Raw genomic sequence first — 19,806 nt, 5'->3', positions numbered from 1 at the left:
ACAACAAATGCAACAAATCAATCCGCCATCATACCTATGTCAAATTTATATGTATTTCTACTCTTTTTTTTTTTTTTCTTATGCGTTAACTTTTATAAAATTTCATATGAAAACTAATGGGTATTTTTATGATCTCAACAAAATTAATAATTTAATTGCTAAAAGTTGTTGAGATTAATATAATTTAAAATGTATTACTAATTTAATTTAATTTAATTAATTATATAAATAATTTACATAAAAAATGATTTTATATAATTATCATAAGAATAACATAAAATATATAAATTACAAAAAATATGTACCCTCGAATTTTGACGGGTAATACACTAGTTGTTCTTAATTCTCATACTTGACTATTCCTTCAAAAAATTCTCATACTTGACTCGATTAATTTACTTTGTAGGATAGGAGTATATTCAAAATAAAAGAAGCCCATCTAAACTCATCTACATAATCCAAGTCAAAACGGATGGGCCCGAGCCGGCCTTACAAGCATAACCGGGCCAATATATCCATAGTAAATTAGCCCAAATGAAAGGCCCACTATGGAAATAGCCCAAATCTGAGAAGGCGGTTCGCATAGCTCTTGCATAAATAACCACACATACTTCTCTCAGTTCGCAATTTTAGCTCTCTTCGATCCATTTGAGGGAGAGAGAGGGGCCGAGAGGGTTTGTTTTTCGCTCTTACTGTAATTCCAATCTCTCATTCGCTAGACCTTTATGAATCGTCGCAACTCTGCCCAGACAATCTACGATTTTTTGGTCGGAGTGTTTTGCTAGGGTTTTAGGGTTTTTAGTAGGATAGAGGGATGTACAACAGCGGGCAGGACATGTGGAACAACAACATGAACAACCCGGCGCCGCCGGGGACGAGCGGAGCCGGACCTATGCCGCCAATGATGGCGCCGCCTGGTACTAGCGGAGCCCAACCCATTGCGCCGCCTGGGACTAGCGGAACTCAGCCAGTTGCACCCCCGATGCCGTCGTTGCCGCCTTCTTACACTGTCGTGCCGACCGAGTCTCAATTGGACGAGAGAGCAAGGAAGTGGATGCAGCTGAACACCAAGCGTTATAGCGACAAACGAAAATTCGGATTTGTTGAGACGCAGAAGGAGGATATGCCTCCTGAACATGTCAGGAAAATCATCCGGTATGTTGCTCTTTTTAGTTTCTAGGATTTTGTGAATCAAAACTTGTTTTCATCTGGGAAATTATGTCTTGCTAATTTAGATTTGAAGTGTCTCTAGTGGTTGATGATGTATAATGATCAGCTTCCACACATTTAGAAAAGCTTAAGTTGGCCTATGAAGTTGATGAAATATTATCCCAATGATTAATTAAGTTAATAAGTCGGTATAACATGTCATGTCACAGGATATGAAACTCCGCTTGATGTTAACTATACTCTTAGAGCTCATAAGTTCTGTTATCGCGGAAGTGTTTGGTCTGCGGTGAGCATGTGGAATAGTTGAAAGTGAGATGAGGTTAGGCAATGTGTGATTATGTAGGGATATGTTTGATTGACATGTGGGTAGCTGCATAGAAATTCATTTGTGGTGCCTGTGATCATTAGACCTTTTCTGAAGGCATTATTGTTTTTGTAAATTGACTCAATACTTTGCTGCAGGGACCATGGTGACATGTCGTCAAAGAAATATCGCCATGATAAGCGTGTCTATTTGGGAGCTCTTAAGTTTGTACCACATGCTGTATATAAACTTCTCGAAAATATGCCCATGCCTTGGGAACAGGTAATTGTGTTAAGATAACTCGTGACAGCTGAATTTGTGGTTTGATGATTTTTTGGTGGGGTTTCTTTTGTGTTTTATGCTTGTATTAACTATTTTTGGTTTTTGTGACTTCAGGTCCGTGAAGTGAAGGTTCTCTACCATATTACTGGGGCTATTACATTTGTAAATGAAATCCCTTGGGTTGTTGAACCAATCTATCTGGCACAGGTGTGTTTCTTTGTTTTGAGCATTTCATGTTGTTTTACTTATCTACTTAGCTTTTTCATGTCACTAGTGGGTTCTGAATATTGAAACTCTCTGCAGTGGGGTACCATGTGGATCATGATGCGAAGAGAGAAGAGAGATCGCCGACATTTCAAGAGAATGCGTTTCCCACCTTTTGATGACGAAGAGCCTCCATTAGACTATGCTGATAATCTCCTTGATGTGGATCCTTTGGAACCAATTCAATTGGAGTTGGATGAGGAAGAAGATTCAGCTGTGCATACCTGGTTTTATGACCATAAGCCTCTTGTGAAGACAAAGCTTATAAATGGACCTAGCTATCGGAAATGGCATCTTTCACTTCCAATCATGGCGACGCTTCACCGGCTTGCTGGCCAGTTGCTTTCTGATTTGATTGATCGTAATTACTTCTACCTTTTTGACATGGAGTCATTCTTCACTGCCAAGGCTCTCAACATGTGTATACCAGGTATGTTTGATTTTCTTCTCTTGTTACTTTTGTGCTTGTTTCTATCTTTGCACTATGGTTGTGCTTGTTTGTCAATCTTTGCAGATAATGGCATTTGTTACGTTCCTTCTTTGAGATAATATTTTCTACGTTTTGGTTTGATTGTTGTGATTAACATTGATCAGTAATCATAGAAGTGATCTGAATCACCTTTGTATGATTATTCTGGTGTTAATTTTGCAGGTGGTCCGAAGTTTGAACCTTTGTATCGGGACATGGAGAAAGGAGATGAGGACTGGAATGAGTTTAATGACATCAATAAACTTATCATTCGCTCACCTCTCAGGACAGAATACAGGATTGCTTTCCCCCATCTTTACAACAATAGGCCGAGGAAAGTAAAGCTTAGCATCTATCACACTCCAATGATTATGTACATAAAAACTGAGGATCCTGATTTACCTGCTTTCTACTACGATCCTCTAATCCATCCTATAACAAGTACAAGTAAAGATAGGAGAGATAAGAAAGTATATGATGAAGAAGAAGACGATGATTTTGCTTTGCCTGAGGGTGTAGAACCATTACTTGTTGGCACTCCTATATATACAGACACAACTGCTGCTGGTATTTCTCTTCTGTTTGCCCCACGTCCTTTTAACATGCGATCTGGACGGATGAGGCGTGCTGAGGATATACCTCTTGTATCTGAGTGGTACAAGGAACACTGGTGAGAATATGCTCTTCACTTCTCTTAGTCTCACAAACAGGCTTAAATCTAAAGAATGTGCTTATCTGATGTTTTCTTTCCCTTTTCTATTGGCAGCCCTCCATCTTACCCTGTCAAAGTTCGTGTCAGCTACCAGAAACTGTTGAAATGCTTTGTGTTGAATGAGCTGCATCACCGCCCACCTAAGGCTCAGAAGAAGAAGCATCTATTCAGGTCCCTCCAAGCTACAAAGTTTTTCCAGACTACTGAACTTGATTGGGCTGAAGCTGGTCTGCAAGTGTGCAAGCAAGGATACAACATGCTGAACCTGCTGATTCATAGGAAAAACTTGAACTACCTTCATCTTGACTATAACTTCAACTTGAAGCCCGTAAAGACTCTAACCACTAAGGAACGCAAAAAGTCGCGGTTTGGTAATGCTTTCCATCTTTGCCGTGAAATTCTGCGTTTGACAAAGCTTGTAGTTGATGCAAATATCCAGTTCCGGTTGGGGAATGTTGATGCATTTCAGTTGGCTGATGGCCTGCAATACATTTTTTCACATGTTGGACAATTGACTGGCATGTACAGATACAAATATCGGCTCATGCGGCAGATTCGGATGTGTAAAGACTTGAAACATCTGATCTATTATCGATTTAATACTGGGCCTGTTGGGAAAGGTCCCGGTTGTGGTTTTTGGGCACCTATGTGGAGAGTGTGGTTGTTTTTCCTTCGTGGTATAGTTCCTCTCCTGGAAAGGTGGCTTGGAAATCTACTTGCTAGGCAATTTGAAGGAAGACATTCCAAGGGAGTGGCTAAAACTGTGACTAAGCAGCGTGTTGAAAGTCACTTTGATCTAGAGCTTCGTGCTGCTGTCATGCACGATGTCCTCGATGCCATGCCAGGTAAGAAAATTCTGATGTTGTTTCCAATTTACCTCTCTCTTTCCTTTGCTATTGTGCGTTTCTTATTTTTCTGAAATAATAATGCTTATTGTTTTTTCTGCAGAGGGTATTAAGCAAAATAAAGCTAGGACTATTCTACAGCATTTGAGTGAGGCATGGCGTTGCTGGAAAGCAAATATTCCTTGGAAGGTACCGGGTTTGCCAGTTCCAATTGAGAACATGATATTACGTTACGTCAAATCAAAAGCTGATTGGTGGACCAATGTTGCTCATTACAATCGAGAACGTATTAGAAGGGGAGCTACAGTGGACAAGACTGTTTGCCGAAAGAATCTTGGAAGATTAACTCGTCTTTGGTTGAAAGCTGAACAGGTTTGTAACTTTATATCGTCCACACTATCACACGAATTTTCCTTGAGTTGGACATTCAAATTTTGTTTTTTCTCTACAGCTCTTCTTGATATTCTCTTTTCACACACTTTGCAGGAACGGCAGCACAACTACTTGAAAGATGGTCCATATGTCACTCCTGAAGAAGCAGTGGCCATATACACTACAACTGTGCATTGGCTGGAATCTAGAAAATTCTCTCCAATTCCTTTCCCCCCCTTGTCTTACAAGCATGATACTAAACTCCTCATCCTTGCTCTGGAGAGATTGAAGGAGTCGTATAGTGTTGCTGTGAGGTTGAACCAACTACAGAGAGAAGAATTGGGTTTGATTGAGCAGGCTTATGATAACCCTCATGAGGCTTTGTCGCGTATTAAACGTCATTTGCTTACACAGCGTGCCTTCAAAGAAGTAAGTTCTTAATGAAGCTTCCCTCTGATTGAGTTCATAGAATGTCTGGAGTAATTTTTTTGACTTTAATTTGGTTTTCTTTTTATCTTCTAGATGTTAAGCTAAAAACTGGAATATTTTGCAGGTGGGCATTGAGTTCATGGATCTATACAGCTATCTAATTCCTGTTTATGAGATTGAACCTCTTGAAAAGATTACTGATGCATATCTGGACCAGTATCTCTGGTATGAGGGTGACAAACGTCATCTTTTCCCGAATTGGATTAAACCTGCCGATTCAGAACCACCACCTCTGTTGGTATACAAATGGTGTCAAGGCATAAACAATTTACAAGGCATATGGGACACTAGTGATGGGCAGTGTGTTGTGATGCTTCAAACTAAATTCGAGAAGTTTTTTGAAAAGATTGATTTAACCATGCTAAACAGGTATTAAGTAAAATTTGATTCCTTTTTCCTTTAACAAGCAAACAGATTTGAATATGCCTGAGAAACTGAATTTTAATCTTACATCTGCAGGCTTCTGCGTTTGGTTCTGGACCATAATATTGCTGATTATGTCACTGCAAAGAACAATGTTGTTTTGTCATACAAGGACATGAGCCATACAAATTCTTATGGTCTTATCCGTGGTCTTCAGTTCGCTTCATTCGTTGTGCAGTACTATGGGCTTGTTCTGGATCTTCTGCTTCTTGGACTGACACGAGCCAGTGAGATAGCTGGTCCACCTCAGATGCCTAATGAGTTCATTACTTTCCATGATGCTAGAGTGGAAATTCGGCACCCGATCAGACTGTACTCTAGGTACATCGACAAGGTGCATATACTGTTCCGCTTCACTCATGAAGAAGCTCGGGATCTTATCCAGCGGTATCTGACAGAGCATCCTGATCCCAACAATGAAAATATGGTTGGGTATAATAATAAGAAGTGCTGGCCAAGAGATGCTAGAATGAGACTCATGAAGCATGATGGTAGGGGTCTTCCTTATTTTACCATAGATTAAATATGTTATTATATTTGAATATTGTCGTTCTTGACCTAATGTCTCGGCAATATTTTTTCAGTTAATCTTGGTAGGAGTGTTTTCTGGGACATGAAGAATCGACTTCCAAGAAGTATCACCACACTTGAATGGGAGAACAGCTTTGTCTCTGTCTACAGCAAGGACAACCCAAACCTGCTGTTCAGCATGTATGTGTGCCCCCTCTACTTGTCCTCTTCGAATAGCTGATGATGCTGATGACTATCTACTTGCTTGTACTGCAGGTGTGGTTTTGAAGTGCGCATACTGCCCAAGATAAGAATGACTCAAGAGGCTTTTAGTAACACGAGAGATGGTGTTTGGAATCTGCAAAATGAGCAAACGAAAGAAAGAACCGCTGTTGCTTTCTTAAGGGTTGATGATGAACACATGAAGGTGTTCGAGAACCGAGTCAGACAGATTCTCATGTCCTCAGGTTCAACAACATTCACAAAGATTGTCAACAAGTGGAATACTGCCCTAATAGGTAATATTTAGATTTAGCTTTCTAATGCATGCCTTTGTGGTAAACCACAAGCTGCTACCTTTTTTGTTGCTAAAAACTTCGTCTTATTTGTGCAGGTCTCATGACATATTTCCGTGAAGCCACTGTGCACACGCAAGAGTTGTTGGATCTTCTGGTAAAGTGTGAAAATAAGATACAGACGCGTATTAAGATTGGGCTGAATTCGAAGATGCCTAGCAGGTAATTTACATTTTTAATCCTGTATATATAATGTGCTCTCTTTTGCTCTGTTTTTTTGTCCTTGTTGAGATTAAATGTGGTATGCTGTCAGGTTTCCACCTGTCATCTTTTACACTCCAAAGGAAATAGGAGGACTTGGAATGCTCTCAATGGGTCACATCTTGATCCCTCAGAGTGATCTCCGATATAGTAAACAGACAGATGTTGGTGTCACTCATTTTAGGAGTGGAATGAGTCACGAAGAGGATCAGTTGATTCCCAATCTGTATCGGTACATACAGGTATATTGAGTTCATGTGATTTTATTTCGCTTTTCCACATCACATGTTTCCAATTATTCCTTTTGCCTCTGTGACAGCCATGGGAAAGCGAGTTCATTGATTCTCAGCGTGTTTGGGCTGAGTATGCATTGAAAAGGCAGGAAGCTCAGGCACAGAATAGGCGATTAACCCTGGAGGATCTGGAAGTAAGTTTATTTAGTTTACTTTGAGATGTTTTACTTTTCTTCCAATATCTTAGGGGTATGCTGATGAGGGATGAGGGTGGTTTATAACCTTGAATGTTATTTATTTTGAATATAATTAACTGTTAATCTCTCTGCATTTATGTTTAATACTGACACTTATTTGTTCAAGTAGCTGTCGAACTTACATGCTAATTAATCTTTAGGATTCATGGGATCGTGGGATACCTCGTATCAATACTCTTTTTCAGAAGGACAGGCACACCCTTGCATATGACAAAGGGTGGCGAGTTCGAACAGATTTCAAGCAGTACCAGGTCCTCAAGCAAAATCCGTTTTGGTGGACACACCAGAGACACGATGGGAAATTATGGAATTTGAATAACTACCGAACAGATGTTATTCAAGCTCTGGGAGGAGTAGAAGGAATTCTTGAACACACATTGTTTAAAGGAACCTAGTAAGTCTCTCTTATCAATACACTTTGGTCTGAACTTTCATGTTGGTTCATTTCTAAAATAACATGAGAGATTGTTGTCATGAGCCTAATTGGTTCATGTAGATCTTAATTTCACCGGAAGATACAATAGCTAATTACTTATTTTCCCCATTGTCGGTAACTGGGTCAGTCTGTAATCATCATGCTGGTTTTTGGTTTGCCAACTTGCCGGAGTTTGTATTTTGGCGTATCTGTCTTCAATAGTTTTAGATAACATCATTGATGCATGCATTTGTTTTCTTTCTCATTTCTCAGTTTCCCAACATGGGAGGGTCTTTTCTGGGAGAAGGCTTCTGGTTTTGAGGAGTCCATGAAGTACAAGAAGTTAACTAATGCACAAAGATCTGGTCTCAACCAAATTCCTAACAGAAGATTTACACTTTGGTGGTCGCCGACTATAAACAGAGCAAACGTGTATGTTGGTTTCCAAGTCCAGCTGGATCTCACTGGGATCTTTATGCATGGGAAGATACCAACTCTGAAGATATCTCTGATCCAAATATTCCGTGCACATTTGTGGCAGAAGATACATGAGAGTGTAGTGATGGATCTTTGTCAAGTTTTGGATCAGGAGCTGGATGCGTTGGAAATTGAGACTGTTCAGAAAGAAACAATTCACCCTCGAAAGAGTTACAAAATGAACAGCTCATGCGCTGATATCCTGTTGTTTGCTGCCCATAGATGGCCCATGTCAAAACCAAGTCTTGTGGCAGAGTCGAAGGATGTTTTTGACCAGAAGGCCAGCAATAAATACTGGATTGACGTGCAGCTTCGCTGGGGTGATTATGATTCCCACGATATTGAGCGGTACACGAGAGCGAAGTTTATGGATTACACGACAGACAACATGTCAATCTATCCATCACCAACTGGTATGTTCATTTTTAGTTCGTTATACATGCTTCTCAGTTTAAGTTGATGTTTTCTTTTAAATTGAGTCACATGGATAATACTGTGTGCAGGTGTTATGATTGGACTTGATCTTGCTTATAATCTCCATTCCGCTTTTGGAAATTGGTTCCCTGGTTCGAAGCCTCTGATTGCTCAGGCAATGAACAAGATCATGAAGGTAATGATTTTTTAAATGCTGTTATACAAACTAGAAGACATTTTGATTGCTTGTTTATTTCAAGACTAATGTAATTAACTTTTGCTTGCAGTCTAACCCTGCGTTATACGTTCTAAGAGAACGTATAAGGAAAGGGTTGCAGTTGTACTCTTCAGAACCTACAGAGCCCTATTTGTCATCCCAGAACTATGGGGAGATCTTCAGCAATCAGATCATCTGGTTTGTAGATGACACAAATGTGTATCGTGTCACCATCCACAAGACATTTGAGGGAAATCTCACAACAAAACCCATTAATGGTGCCATTTTCATTTTTAACCCTAGGACTGGCCAGCTGTTTCTGAAGGTTTCTTCATATCCCCTTGTTATCCTGTTTTCTATATGTAGGGTTATGCATCTATTTACTCCCTCTTTTCTGGGTTACAGGTCATTCACACAAGTGTGTGGGCTGGACAAAAGCGTCTCGGTCAGCTTGCCAAGTGGAAAACTGCTGAAGAAGTTGCTGCTCTGGTCCGGTCATTGCCCGTTGAAGAGCAGCCGAAACAAATCATTGTGACCCGCAAAGGAATGTTGGATCCCCTTGAAGTGCATTTGCTTGATTTCCCAAATATTGTGATTAAAGGAAGTGAGCTACAGTTGCCATTCCAGGCGTGCTTGAAGATTGAGAAATTTGGTGATCTGATACTGAAGGCCACAGAACCGCAGATGGTATTGTTCAACATATATGATGATTGGTTAAAGACGGTCTCATCCTACACAGCTTTCTCCAGGCTGATATTGATTTTACGAGCTCTTCACGTGAACAATGAAAAGGCAAAAATGTTGCTCAAGCCTGATAAGACAATTGTCACTGAGCCCCACCATATCTGGCCGAGTTTAACAAATGAACAGTGGGTCAAGGTGAGATTGTTGAACTTCGTTGCTCAGATATGTATCTTCTAGTTTTTGTTGGTTGAGGAAATAATGCTGTTGGTATTTTTTCTGAACATACACTTGATCAGTGGTTGCTTTCTAATCTACTTTTTTCTCTTGTAATGTTTAGGTTGAAATAGCTCTCAGAGATCTGATACTTTCTGACTACGCGAAAAAGAACAATGTGAACACATCTGCTTTGACCAATTCTGAGATTCGTGATATTATTCTTGGAGCTGAGATCACACCACCCTCACAACAGCGTCAACAAATTGCCGAGATTGAGAAGCAGGTGATTGTCCCACTCCTAGTTGTGACTTATTGTGGTATCTTGTTTTGTTATTTGTTTACCTAGATGCTTATCGTGTCTTTCGTGTTCCTTCAGGCAAAGGAATCTAGTCAGCTCACAGCAGTCACCACAAGGACCACAAACGTGCATGGTGATGAATTAATCGTGACCACTACCAGTCCTTTTGAACAAGCAGCATTTGGGTCTAAAACTGACTGGCGTGTCAGAGCTATTTCGGCTACCAATCTCCATCTTCGGGTCAATCATATATATGTTAACTCAGAGGACATTAAGGTACATTATACTTTCTGCTGAATGACATCCGTCTGCTGCTCATATGAAAGCTATTTTGCTAACGACATTTCTGGGTAAATTTATGCAGGAAACTGGATATACTTACATTATGCCCAAGAATATCTTGAAGAAGTTCATATGCATAGCAGATCTGCGCACACAGGTTGCAGGTTACCTTTATGGCGTTAGTCCTCCAGACAATCCCCAAGTCAAGGAAATCCGTTGTATAACCATGGTGCCACAGTGGGGTACCCACCAGCAAGTTCATCTACCATCAGCTCTACCCGAACATGATTTCTTGAATGACTTGGAGCCATTGGGATGGATGCACACTCAGCCAAATGAGCTCCCCCAGCTGTCACCACAGGTTTATACCTGCTTCGTCTTTGCATTGGTTTTTAACAATGCTGTTATTTTCCATCTTTATCCTAACATTTATAACCTCCCAATGTAGGATCTCGCTGCTCACGCTCGGGTGTTGTCAAACAACAAACAATGGGACGGAGAGAAATGCATAATACTGACTTGTAGTTTCACCCCCGGTTCGTGCTCTCTAACTGCCTACAAGTTGACCCCATCTGGATATGAGTGGGGAAAGAGCAACACAGATGCTGCAAGCAACCCTCATGGTTACCTTCCAACATACTACGAGAAGGTTCAGATGCTCTTGAGTGACCGTTTCCTGGGATTCTATATGGTAATATTTTTCTTCTATTCAATTCTTCAAATTCTTCGTACATGTTTTAGGATCATCCCTCTTAGTTATCGCTTATCCTAATTTGGTTTTTTTACAGATCCCCGATAATGGTCCATGGAACTACAATTTTATGGGTGTGAAGCACACAGCGAGCATGAAGTACGGGGTCAAGCTTGGCACTCCCCGGGAGTTCTATCACGAGGATCATCGGCCAACACATTTCCTCGAGTTCTCCAACTTGGAGGAGGGTGACATTGCCGAAGGTGATAGGGAAGACACCTTCACGTGATTCTTCTGGTAGTGGTATTGTGCTGCTGTTGTATCAAATTTGCATCTTGTTTTCTTATATTGTAAATATGTAGTGCTACAAGCTGTGTATCTCCCGATAATCAATTGGGAGAATGTGATGTTGAGAAACTGATGCATGATTTTGTAGACAAAGATGTTACATGGGAACTGAATACCAAATGAATTCGAAAATTCGAGCAAAAATTTTGAATTTCGGCAAGCTCTGTATTGTTTTCAGGTTTTGTTTTTGCGAACACCGATTTGGCTTGGGTAAAGAAACTTTTTGTTTGAAATTGAATGATCGAAATATTTAATACGGAGTAATTTTTTATTCTATTTTTGTAATGCATACTATTACTTTGTCATTTTCCTCCTAATTGTAATTCGGTCGAAACCTAACTTCTTAAATAGCAAAGAACGTACGTAGGGGTGTAATCGAACCGAGCCGAACCGAATAGTGGTGTGCTCAAGTTTGGTTTGTTTAGTATCGAATCGAATCCCGAACTTTACTTACCGAATACTTTGAGGCTCACGAGCCTAATCGAGCCTATACAAACTTTCTAAATTTATATTTATATTCAAAATATTGATTATTTTATTTTAAAAATAAATTATTTTATTCAAAATAATAAATATATTAATTATTTTCTTATAACAAACAAAATTAATTAGTGATTTAATACAATTATTATTAATTTTAATGGATAAATATAAGTTGTGTCTACTAATAATTTATATTTTTCAAACTGAATCACTTGACGAACATGTTCACGAGCTAACGAGCCGAATACTACTAAGCTCAAGTTTGGTTTGTTTATTTTACGAGCTTCTCTAAACGAACTTGAACGAGCTTTTTTCGAGCCGAGCTCCGAATAGTTCGCGAGCGGCTTGGTTTGTTTACAGCCCTTTACGTTGTACTTGTACGTGTAATTAATGTTATTTTATTTGATAATCTATTATTTTAAAAAATCTATTTATTCATTACTTTTATTAGATAATTTATTGAATGGATATATTTATTTATTAGTCTTATCAATAGACAATAGCTATAGATATATATCACATAGATTTAAGTATAATATCTAATGAATTAATAAATTTTTATAAATATATAATATGTAAAATAATTTTAAAATAAAATATATAATAGAGGTAAAATAGGCAATCCACAAGTTAAGATGCCTTATGCTCTCTTTCTATTAGTATAGATTGTTGGACTATTTTTGGTTTTGATTTAAAAATATTCTTACTATTTGGTCAATCGAAGATAAAACTGAAATAGAAATTTGGTGTCCAGTTCCGTTTGAAGAATTGCTCCTGCTCACCATTCAAAATGTTTTTTTATTGTTTGATTCATAAAGTTGTGATTTTTGATTTTCAATTTTCAATTTGGCTTAATGTGCAACTTGAAGCATTGTTTGCTTTCGAATCCAATTTAATTCGTTTGACTCCTATATGAATCTGGATGATTGAGTAAATGCCTTTCCATAAGATGAGTGAAGACAAAATGAAGTTAGAAATTTGCAATTTCTTGTTTGGAGTCCATCTCTTCTGCGAGAGTCTCGGAGCTATCCTCTGTCCCAGAATCTGCAAGTGAGCTACTCTTAAAGCTCTCATCATTTTGGAGGACTGCGAGTTCGTGGTGGTCGCCTTTAAGCAGTTGGATGACTTGAAGCATGGTGGGCCTCTTCTCCGGTCGACTATCCGCACAGTTCAGTCCAACCAAGATAAGTCGATGCAACTCATCTTCGACATACTTCCCATTTAGCCTTGGATCAGCGACTTCATTCAGCTTCCTCTCACGAGCTAGCGGTACCGCCCAATCTCTAATCTCACGTTTCTTCCCCAACCCGACCTTCTCTAGTGGCTTCTTCCCACTAGCCAGCTCCAGCAACAGAATGCCGAAGCTGTACACGTCGCAGCTCTCCGACGCCTTCCCCAGCATCGCGTATTCCGGAGCTAGGTACCCGAGCGTCCCCTTCACTTTGGTGGTCACATGCGTTGCTCCCTCCGGGATCAACTTTGCAAACCCGAAATCAGCAACCAGGGCTTTGAAGTCGCCGTCTAGCAGCACATTACTAGCTTTGATGTCTCTGTGGATGACGTGCGGTGTCGCATTGTGGTGTAGATAGCTGCGATAAAGCGAGGATTAGATTAGTTCGATTCTGCGAGAGGAGTAGAGATTCTTACGCAATGCCCTCTGCAGTGCCAAGAGCGATGTCCATCCGCCTGCCCCAGTCGAGATGGCCCTCGGCTGCGTGGTGCCCGTGAAGATGAGAAAGCAAGCTCAGATTGGGCATGTAATCGTAGACGATAAGGCGCTCTTGCCCTTGTGCACAGTAGCCGCGCAGACTCAGTAGATTCTTGTGGCGCACACGAGCAAGTGTCTCGATTTCCACTGAGAATTCCATCTCTGCTTTGCTGCTCCACGACTTTAACCTTTTTGCAGCTATCTGCAGATGCAACACAAAGATGAGAGCTTGCATTAGTTCATAAGTCTTCAAGCCGAATCAGGTAAATGAAGAAGAGTGATATTGTTTAAGCAACAAAATCAAAGTATACGCCGTTTGACTAGCTTCTTTTGGCAATTATCATCATTTTCATGAATAAAAACGGCCATTGTAAAAGAACCACTTAATGCTATTTATGGGTTTATAGGCTACTGCGAACCAATGTCCGTAGATGCTGCAACTGTCCGGTTCATTACATAACTACATTTTATAAGCCCTTCTCAGTTCTCCAACATGAGACGATGAAAGATAGGAACTACTCGTGCAAAATGCATTTTTAGTTATACAACAATCTACCAATGAACACTCAGCCCTCTGAAAATGAAATAATCAACCTTTAATACAATGAAAAGCTCAGCCTCAGCCCCAAGTCCAAGTGTATGAATATGAGATAATCAACCTTGCAATTCCTACCAAAATCCAACTCCCGACTCCTAACAGATGCTATGTTGGATTGTGCTTCACCAACATAACAACAATGAATACAACCAATGCTTCCTTATGGAAACCAATCATGATTTGCATACTCACATTGATCGTAGGTCGACGTCTCAGTTATTGCAGCAGTGTAAGTAATCTAGAAGCACAAGTAACCAAACAGAGCAACATGAATGTAATTGAATAAGAAAAAACACAATGATCTTACTTGAGAGCCATCCCAGAGCTGACCCCAATACACACTTCCAAATCCTCCTTCTCCAAGCTTGTTATCGTAGTTAAAATTATTCGTAGCCAATTGCAGTTCCTTCAAAGAAAAAATCCTCCACTTTTTGGGCTCCTTTTTCCCTTCATTTTTCCTGTACAAATTCAGTTTCAACTAAACTTCAGACACATAACACATAGAACTTCAATAAATTTATAACTTGTCATCAATTAAGCAGTAGCTGAAACCTTCAACAAAGAAACAATAAATCCACATCTTAGAGCAACCGTATAAAGAAGTAATTTTGGAAAACAGACAAAAACCTCAACATAAATGAGCATTCAAGAAATGAAGCAAAAGAAAGCACATACCGATTTGATCCCTTAACACAACACAACATTGAGGCAAAATCAGTCAGTTCTCCTCACCGCACCTGCCAAAATCCAATCTTTCAGTAAAAAAGTTCCACCACAGTTAATAGCACTTATGCCAGCCCTTAAATTCCACCAAAAAGAGCATAAAAGCCCAAAGTTTATCACTTCAAATCCTTCTCTTCCCCTCTAATGCCGAAATTCACCAATTTCAAAATTCGGTGAGAAAAAGGGATGCTTTTCTTGGTTACGAAAGAGAGCCTTGTTTCCCACTTGTTGAAGTTTTCTTGAAAAAGAGGTACGTCGTTGATTGAGTGAAAGCTACTGAGTGGGAGTATGTCAGAGAGGAGAGAAAAGAATTATAGGAGAATTAAAAGCTTCATTTATGAAAGTATGAAACGCCAATGGTGATTGGATATTTGACAAACACGCACGATGAAATATTTTGGTTTTGCCTTTTTCTCTGCGGTGCGCGTGGGTCCCAGTGTTCATATTCGATGGATCATCATTAGACGATAAATAACAGAAATCATCTCAATTATTCAATCATTCAATTTCTTTAATACTCCATCAATCAAAAATAATTCTAACGACACCATATTTAACAAAAATAATTACTCCCTCCGTCCCAAAGAAAATGTCCTCCTTCTTTTGGGCACGGTTATTAAGGATGCATAATCTGCCTAATCTAGTAGAAACTGAAATGATGCATAATCTGTCATTGAATCTTATATGTTGCCTAATCTAGTAGAAACTGAAATTTCCTTAATATTCTACTAGATTAGGCAGATTATGCATCCTTAATAACCGTGCCCAAAAGAAGGAGAACATTTCCTTTGGGACGGAGGGAGTACTATACTGTGCGTAAGAGTTTCAATTAAAAAATATTATTAATAATAATTTATTATATTATGAGTGACGACAAAGCCCACCATGTAATATAAAATTTACAAAAACAAAAAGAGAAAAAGGTTTTTTGAACGTCTCATAATGACAACAAATGTGGCCGAATGAAATATTTAATCAATTTCTCTCTCTCTCGCTTTCACATCACTAATTTTCATGTCAATATAACCACATATTTTGAATAATTTATTTAGGGTTAATTACGCCTAGGATTGTAAACGAATCGAATCGAGTCGAATATCATAATTTCGTATTCGTATTTGAATACTATCCGAATCGAATCGAATATTTATCGAATACGAATATCGAATCGAATACGAATTATTTGATTAGTTTACAATCGCAATGACGAAGCGCGACTTGTGATGCAAGAATGACTTCAATTTAAAATTTTGATTTTATAAATTGTAAAGTTTTACTTTTTAAATTGTGGAGAATTACTTTAATGCATGTATGTTATGATTCTTTGCATTTTCCCTTTTTAAAATTGTCAATTATTATATAATCTTATAATTCTTATATATATAATTAGATATTGATGTATATAAAATTAAATTCATCCAATAAAGTGATGAATCCACCATAAAATTTACAATCAAATGGTGAAAATTATTTCATAATTTATTTTAGCCCCTCCACACACACACATATATACATATATATAATATTTAAATATTTAATCATGTATCTATGCGAATATCGAATCGAATGAAATCGAATATCATAATTTCATATAAGTATTTGAATACTAATCGAATCGAATCGAATATTTGTTATCGAATACGAATCGAATAATTTCGAATACGAATAACACAATTTCGAATCGAATCTCGAATCGAGCAAAAATATTCGATTAATTTACAACCCTAATTACGCCTAAACCCATGAACTTTGGCACGATTTTAAACTTTTCCATGAACTTAAAATTTTATCCGCAATTCCCTCAATTTAGACGCGTGTTCAATTTTTCCACGTTATTTTGCTCCGGCGAAGTGTCGAGCTGACATGTCTCCTACGTGGTAGACTGGCAGTGTACAGAATGACGTCATTTTGCGCTTGCATTTAAAAGACGTCATTTTATAGGTTTTATACTCTAAACTACGTCGTTTTAGACGTAAAGGTTAAAATTCAAATTAAACCTAGAAGGTCTACACTCGACGTTGTAAAATTGAACTTTCACCTTTGCTGACTGCTACTGTGGAGGTGAATTTGACGAAGAGGACGACGAGAACTTGTTGACGAGAAGTTGCTGGTGAAAGGAGAATTTCGCGAGTTGCAGAGACGAAAAAATCGCGATTTTGCACTATTGAATTTGGAGGGGAAATGGAAGACATGTGCGAGCTTCATACTTTGTTGTTGTGCGTGTCTTGTTCATTTCATTTCAGTTCTCGTATGCGTCGCCTATAACATATTGCATTCTAGGGTTTTTTGGTATGTCGATTTTGTAAAACTATAATTCGATTTCACCGCTGTCTTCAGAAATTTTCTCTTGCAGCCGGCGATTGTTGGCTTGCTCCGTTTCTTTGTTTTTTGAGCTTTTCGAGCTTGTTTCCTCGATTCTTACATCCAGAACATTTGTAACTTGATTCTTGGATCTTCATTATCCACATTTAGCTTTCAAAACACTCAAATCTACATAAAAATAGCTAAAACTATATCCAAACGTAATATTTACAAAAGAATATAAAACTCAAACCAAAAGATATCACAAACTTGCATAATCCTAACACTTTAAGCACTAAACTATCAATAAAAACAATGCAAAATGCGTGTTTATCAGCTGTCCACAATTCTCTTGTTTTGAACATGTTTTAAATTAGTTATATCTTGTTTTTGAAGTTGAACCTTGTCTTGCAAACTTGAACATGCAACATTGCACTTGTTTTTGTTCTCTTTTGATGTTGTCCAGAATTTCAATTTGTATAAATGCATTTATATATGTTTTATTTTGAAGATGCAAGTATTAATCAAATATTTCAGATGTTCATTTCCAATCTTGTATTTTCATTGCACTTGAAAATTGAACAATACAAGATGAAGGAAGACATACAAACTTCAGCCTAATCTACTCACAATTTGTAGGCAAGAAATGACAAAAAAATTACAGAAATTTATACTCCAAAACAAGCCCCGTAAATGAAGTGCTTCATGTTGTCTTTCTCTTTCAAATGCTTAATCTCATCCTCCAACATCCGGATTCTCTTCAAGTCCGCCTCGACGTACTTTTGTAGTCGTTAACATTCGCCAATCTAGAAATTCAGTTTTGAATCAACTTCATCTTCATCTACATTGCTTGAATGAATCTCAGGATCAATCCAATGGAAGCATGCACACTGAGCCTGAACCTGGAAAATAGGGTTCAACATTGTGAAGCAACCGACACTGAACTAAAATCAACAAAGAACAAAGGAACCTCCGTCCTGGGTTTCGTTGTGTTCTCGACGTCTTCGGCACCACGCGGCTTCCGCAGTAACACAAAGTAGATGGGGCGGCCATGGTCAAGCCACCGGAGGATGAATATTGGGCAACCATGGTTCTTGTCGACGAAGCTTAAAATTCGAAGTTTGAGAAAATCACGCAAACTCAGATGATTTCGTATGAGACGAACCCTAAATCGTGAATTTAAGATGATTGGAAGTTTTGTAATCTAATTTCAGGAAATAGATGCTTAAATCATACTCCCTCCGTCCACCAAAGATATGCCACAATTTCTTTTTTCGTCTGTCCACAAAAAATATGCCACATCCATTTTAAGTAGTAGGGTCCACACCATTCCACTCACATTTAAAGTGGGACCCTTACTCCACTACCAACTTCACTCACATTTTATTAAAACACGTGCCGAAAGTAAAGTGACATATCTTTGGTGGACGAAGGGAGTATAAAACAACATAGTTTTATTTTCATACAAAACGACATCGTACAACATACATTCCGACGTGTCGATGTCAATATTTCGGAAGTCACAAATGCCATGTCAGCTCTTAAATTGGAGATTTGTAAAAATCGTGGAAAAATTGAACACACATCTAAATTGAGGGAATTGCGGTAAAATTTTAAGTTCATGGAAAAGCTTAAATTCGGGCCAAAGTTTGTGGCTTTTATTGTAATTAACACATTTATCTATGACCATCTGACCACCCAACCACAACATTATATATAATTATTTTAGTTTAAATTTTACACTTAATTTTTTTTATTAAAAATAATACTCCCGCCGTCCCGATCTAATAATCTTGTTTCTTTTCGGCACAGAGATTAAAAAACTTGCTTTTTGGATGAAAAGTAAAGTGGTGTGGTCTACTTTATTTTAGGCATTTAACTAGCACTCATAACTTGCTTTTTGTAAAAAGTAATACCTAATTATTTCTAAAATAAGAATGAAACTATTCTAGTGGTAAAAACAAGACTATTAGAGTGGGACAGAGGGAGCATATAATATTATGATTATACCAAAAAATTGTAAAAATTTCAAAAAATAAAATCAAGTAATAACTATGAAATTAAAAGATAATACGAAAACTGCACAAACTAAACTAATACTCCATCAATTTTAACAAATAGCGAAATTATAAACAAACTATCGATTTTAACAAATAGAGAAAAATTACACATTCAATTTACACGGTCAAACTTTTGCCAAATATGTTCCATCAAGTTATTTCTTAGAGCATTGTGAGCTTCTCTAGTTAGTGCCAATAATTGGATTTGAACTAACGTTACACCAAGCATACATTTGTGCGAAGTTTTCTTGATTAGTTCGTCCTTTCGGACTGCTTGAAGTGTTTTTGTTTGTAGGTTGATCATTTTTATGAGTAAGATCATTTTAAAATTGGAGGTTCGAATCATTTTTAAAATCTTAGGTATATCATATATAATAATCTTGGGAGTAATCGTGAGAGTTCAACAAATTTTGAGAATTTCTTTTTGAATTCATTGAAAATTTGAGAAAGATAAAATTTTAATGAAGGACAATAGATGAAATACGTACATGAAATACAAATACTAAAAAGAGAATTTTTGTAGGTGCAAAAATACATCAAATATGATGTGTGTTCATAGAGAAAATAAAATTATACATATATAAATTTAATACTTCTCTGTCCACAAAAGAACTTTCTATAAGGAAGTGATACAAATTTAAAAAAAAAATATGTTGAGTGTATTGAGAATGAAAAAAAAGTTGTTGAGTATATTGAAAATTGTGTATTTTAATTAGTATTGAGAGTGATTAAAAATGAAAAGTAAAGATAAATAAAATATTTATAAGTGGTGAGGTATAGTTTGA

The 19,806-nt window shown here is 37.9% G+C and overlaps 2 protein-coding genes across 2 annotated transcripts; one reads left to right on the top strand and one right to left on the bottom strand.

The window, feature by feature from the left end:
* The first annotated feature begins 617 nt into the window (after positions 1–617).
* LOC131004262 (pre-mRNA-processing-splicing factor 8A) lies at positions 618–11,299 on the top strand. The gene is made up of 25 exons (XM_057930904.1): positions 618–1,155; positions 1,633–1,756; positions 1,871–1,963; positions 2,060–2,450; positions 2,673–3,159; positions 3,256–4,046; positions 4,150–4,418; positions 4,533–4,847; positions 4,972–5,276; positions 5,367–5,821; positions 5,915–6,041; positions 6,117–6,358; positions 6,454–6,577; positions 6,669–6,858; positions 6,936–7,043; positions 7,247–7,500; positions 7,795–8,411; positions 8,502–8,608; positions 8,700–8,954; positions 9,035–9,508; positions 9,651–9,812; positions 9,906–10,103; positions 10,192–10,470; positions 10,558–10,800; positions 10,898–11,299. Exons 1-25 carry the CDS (start codon positions 815–817, stop codon positions 11,087–11,089), a joined length of 7,143 nt encoding a protein of 2,380 aa, XP_057786887.1. The 5' UTR covers positions 618–814; the 3' UTR covers positions 11,090–11,299.
* A 1,258-nt stretch (positions 11,300–12,557) lies between these two features.
* On the bottom strand, positions 12,558–15,184 carry LOC131004260 (PTI1-like tyrosine-protein kinase At3g15890). Its single transcript, XM_057930903.1, has 4 exons — positions 14,613–15,184; positions 14,245–14,395; positions 13,279–13,541; positions 12,558–13,220 (listed from the first exon to the last, which is right to left on the bottom strand). Exons 1-4 carry the CDS (start codon positions 14,639–14,641, stop codon positions 12,602–12,604), a joined length of 1,062 nt encoding a protein of 353 aa, XP_057786886.1. The 5' UTR covers positions 14,642–15,184; the 3' UTR covers positions 12,558–12,601.
* Positions 15,185–19,806: the final 4,622 nt, after the last annotated feature.

This window comes from Salvia miltiorrhiza, unplaced genomic scaffold, assembly GCF_028751815.1.
Source record: "Salvia miltiorrhiza cultivar Shanhuang (shh) unplaced genomic scaffold, IMPLAD_Smil_shh original_scaffold_358, whole genome shotgun sequence".
In the NCBI taxonomy this organism is placed as follows: domain Eukaryota; kingdom Viridiplantae; phylum Streptophyta; class Magnoliopsida; order Lamiales; family Lamiaceae; genus Salvia; species Salvia miltiorrhiza.
This window is presented reverse-complemented; position numbering and strand designations above follow the sequence as displayed.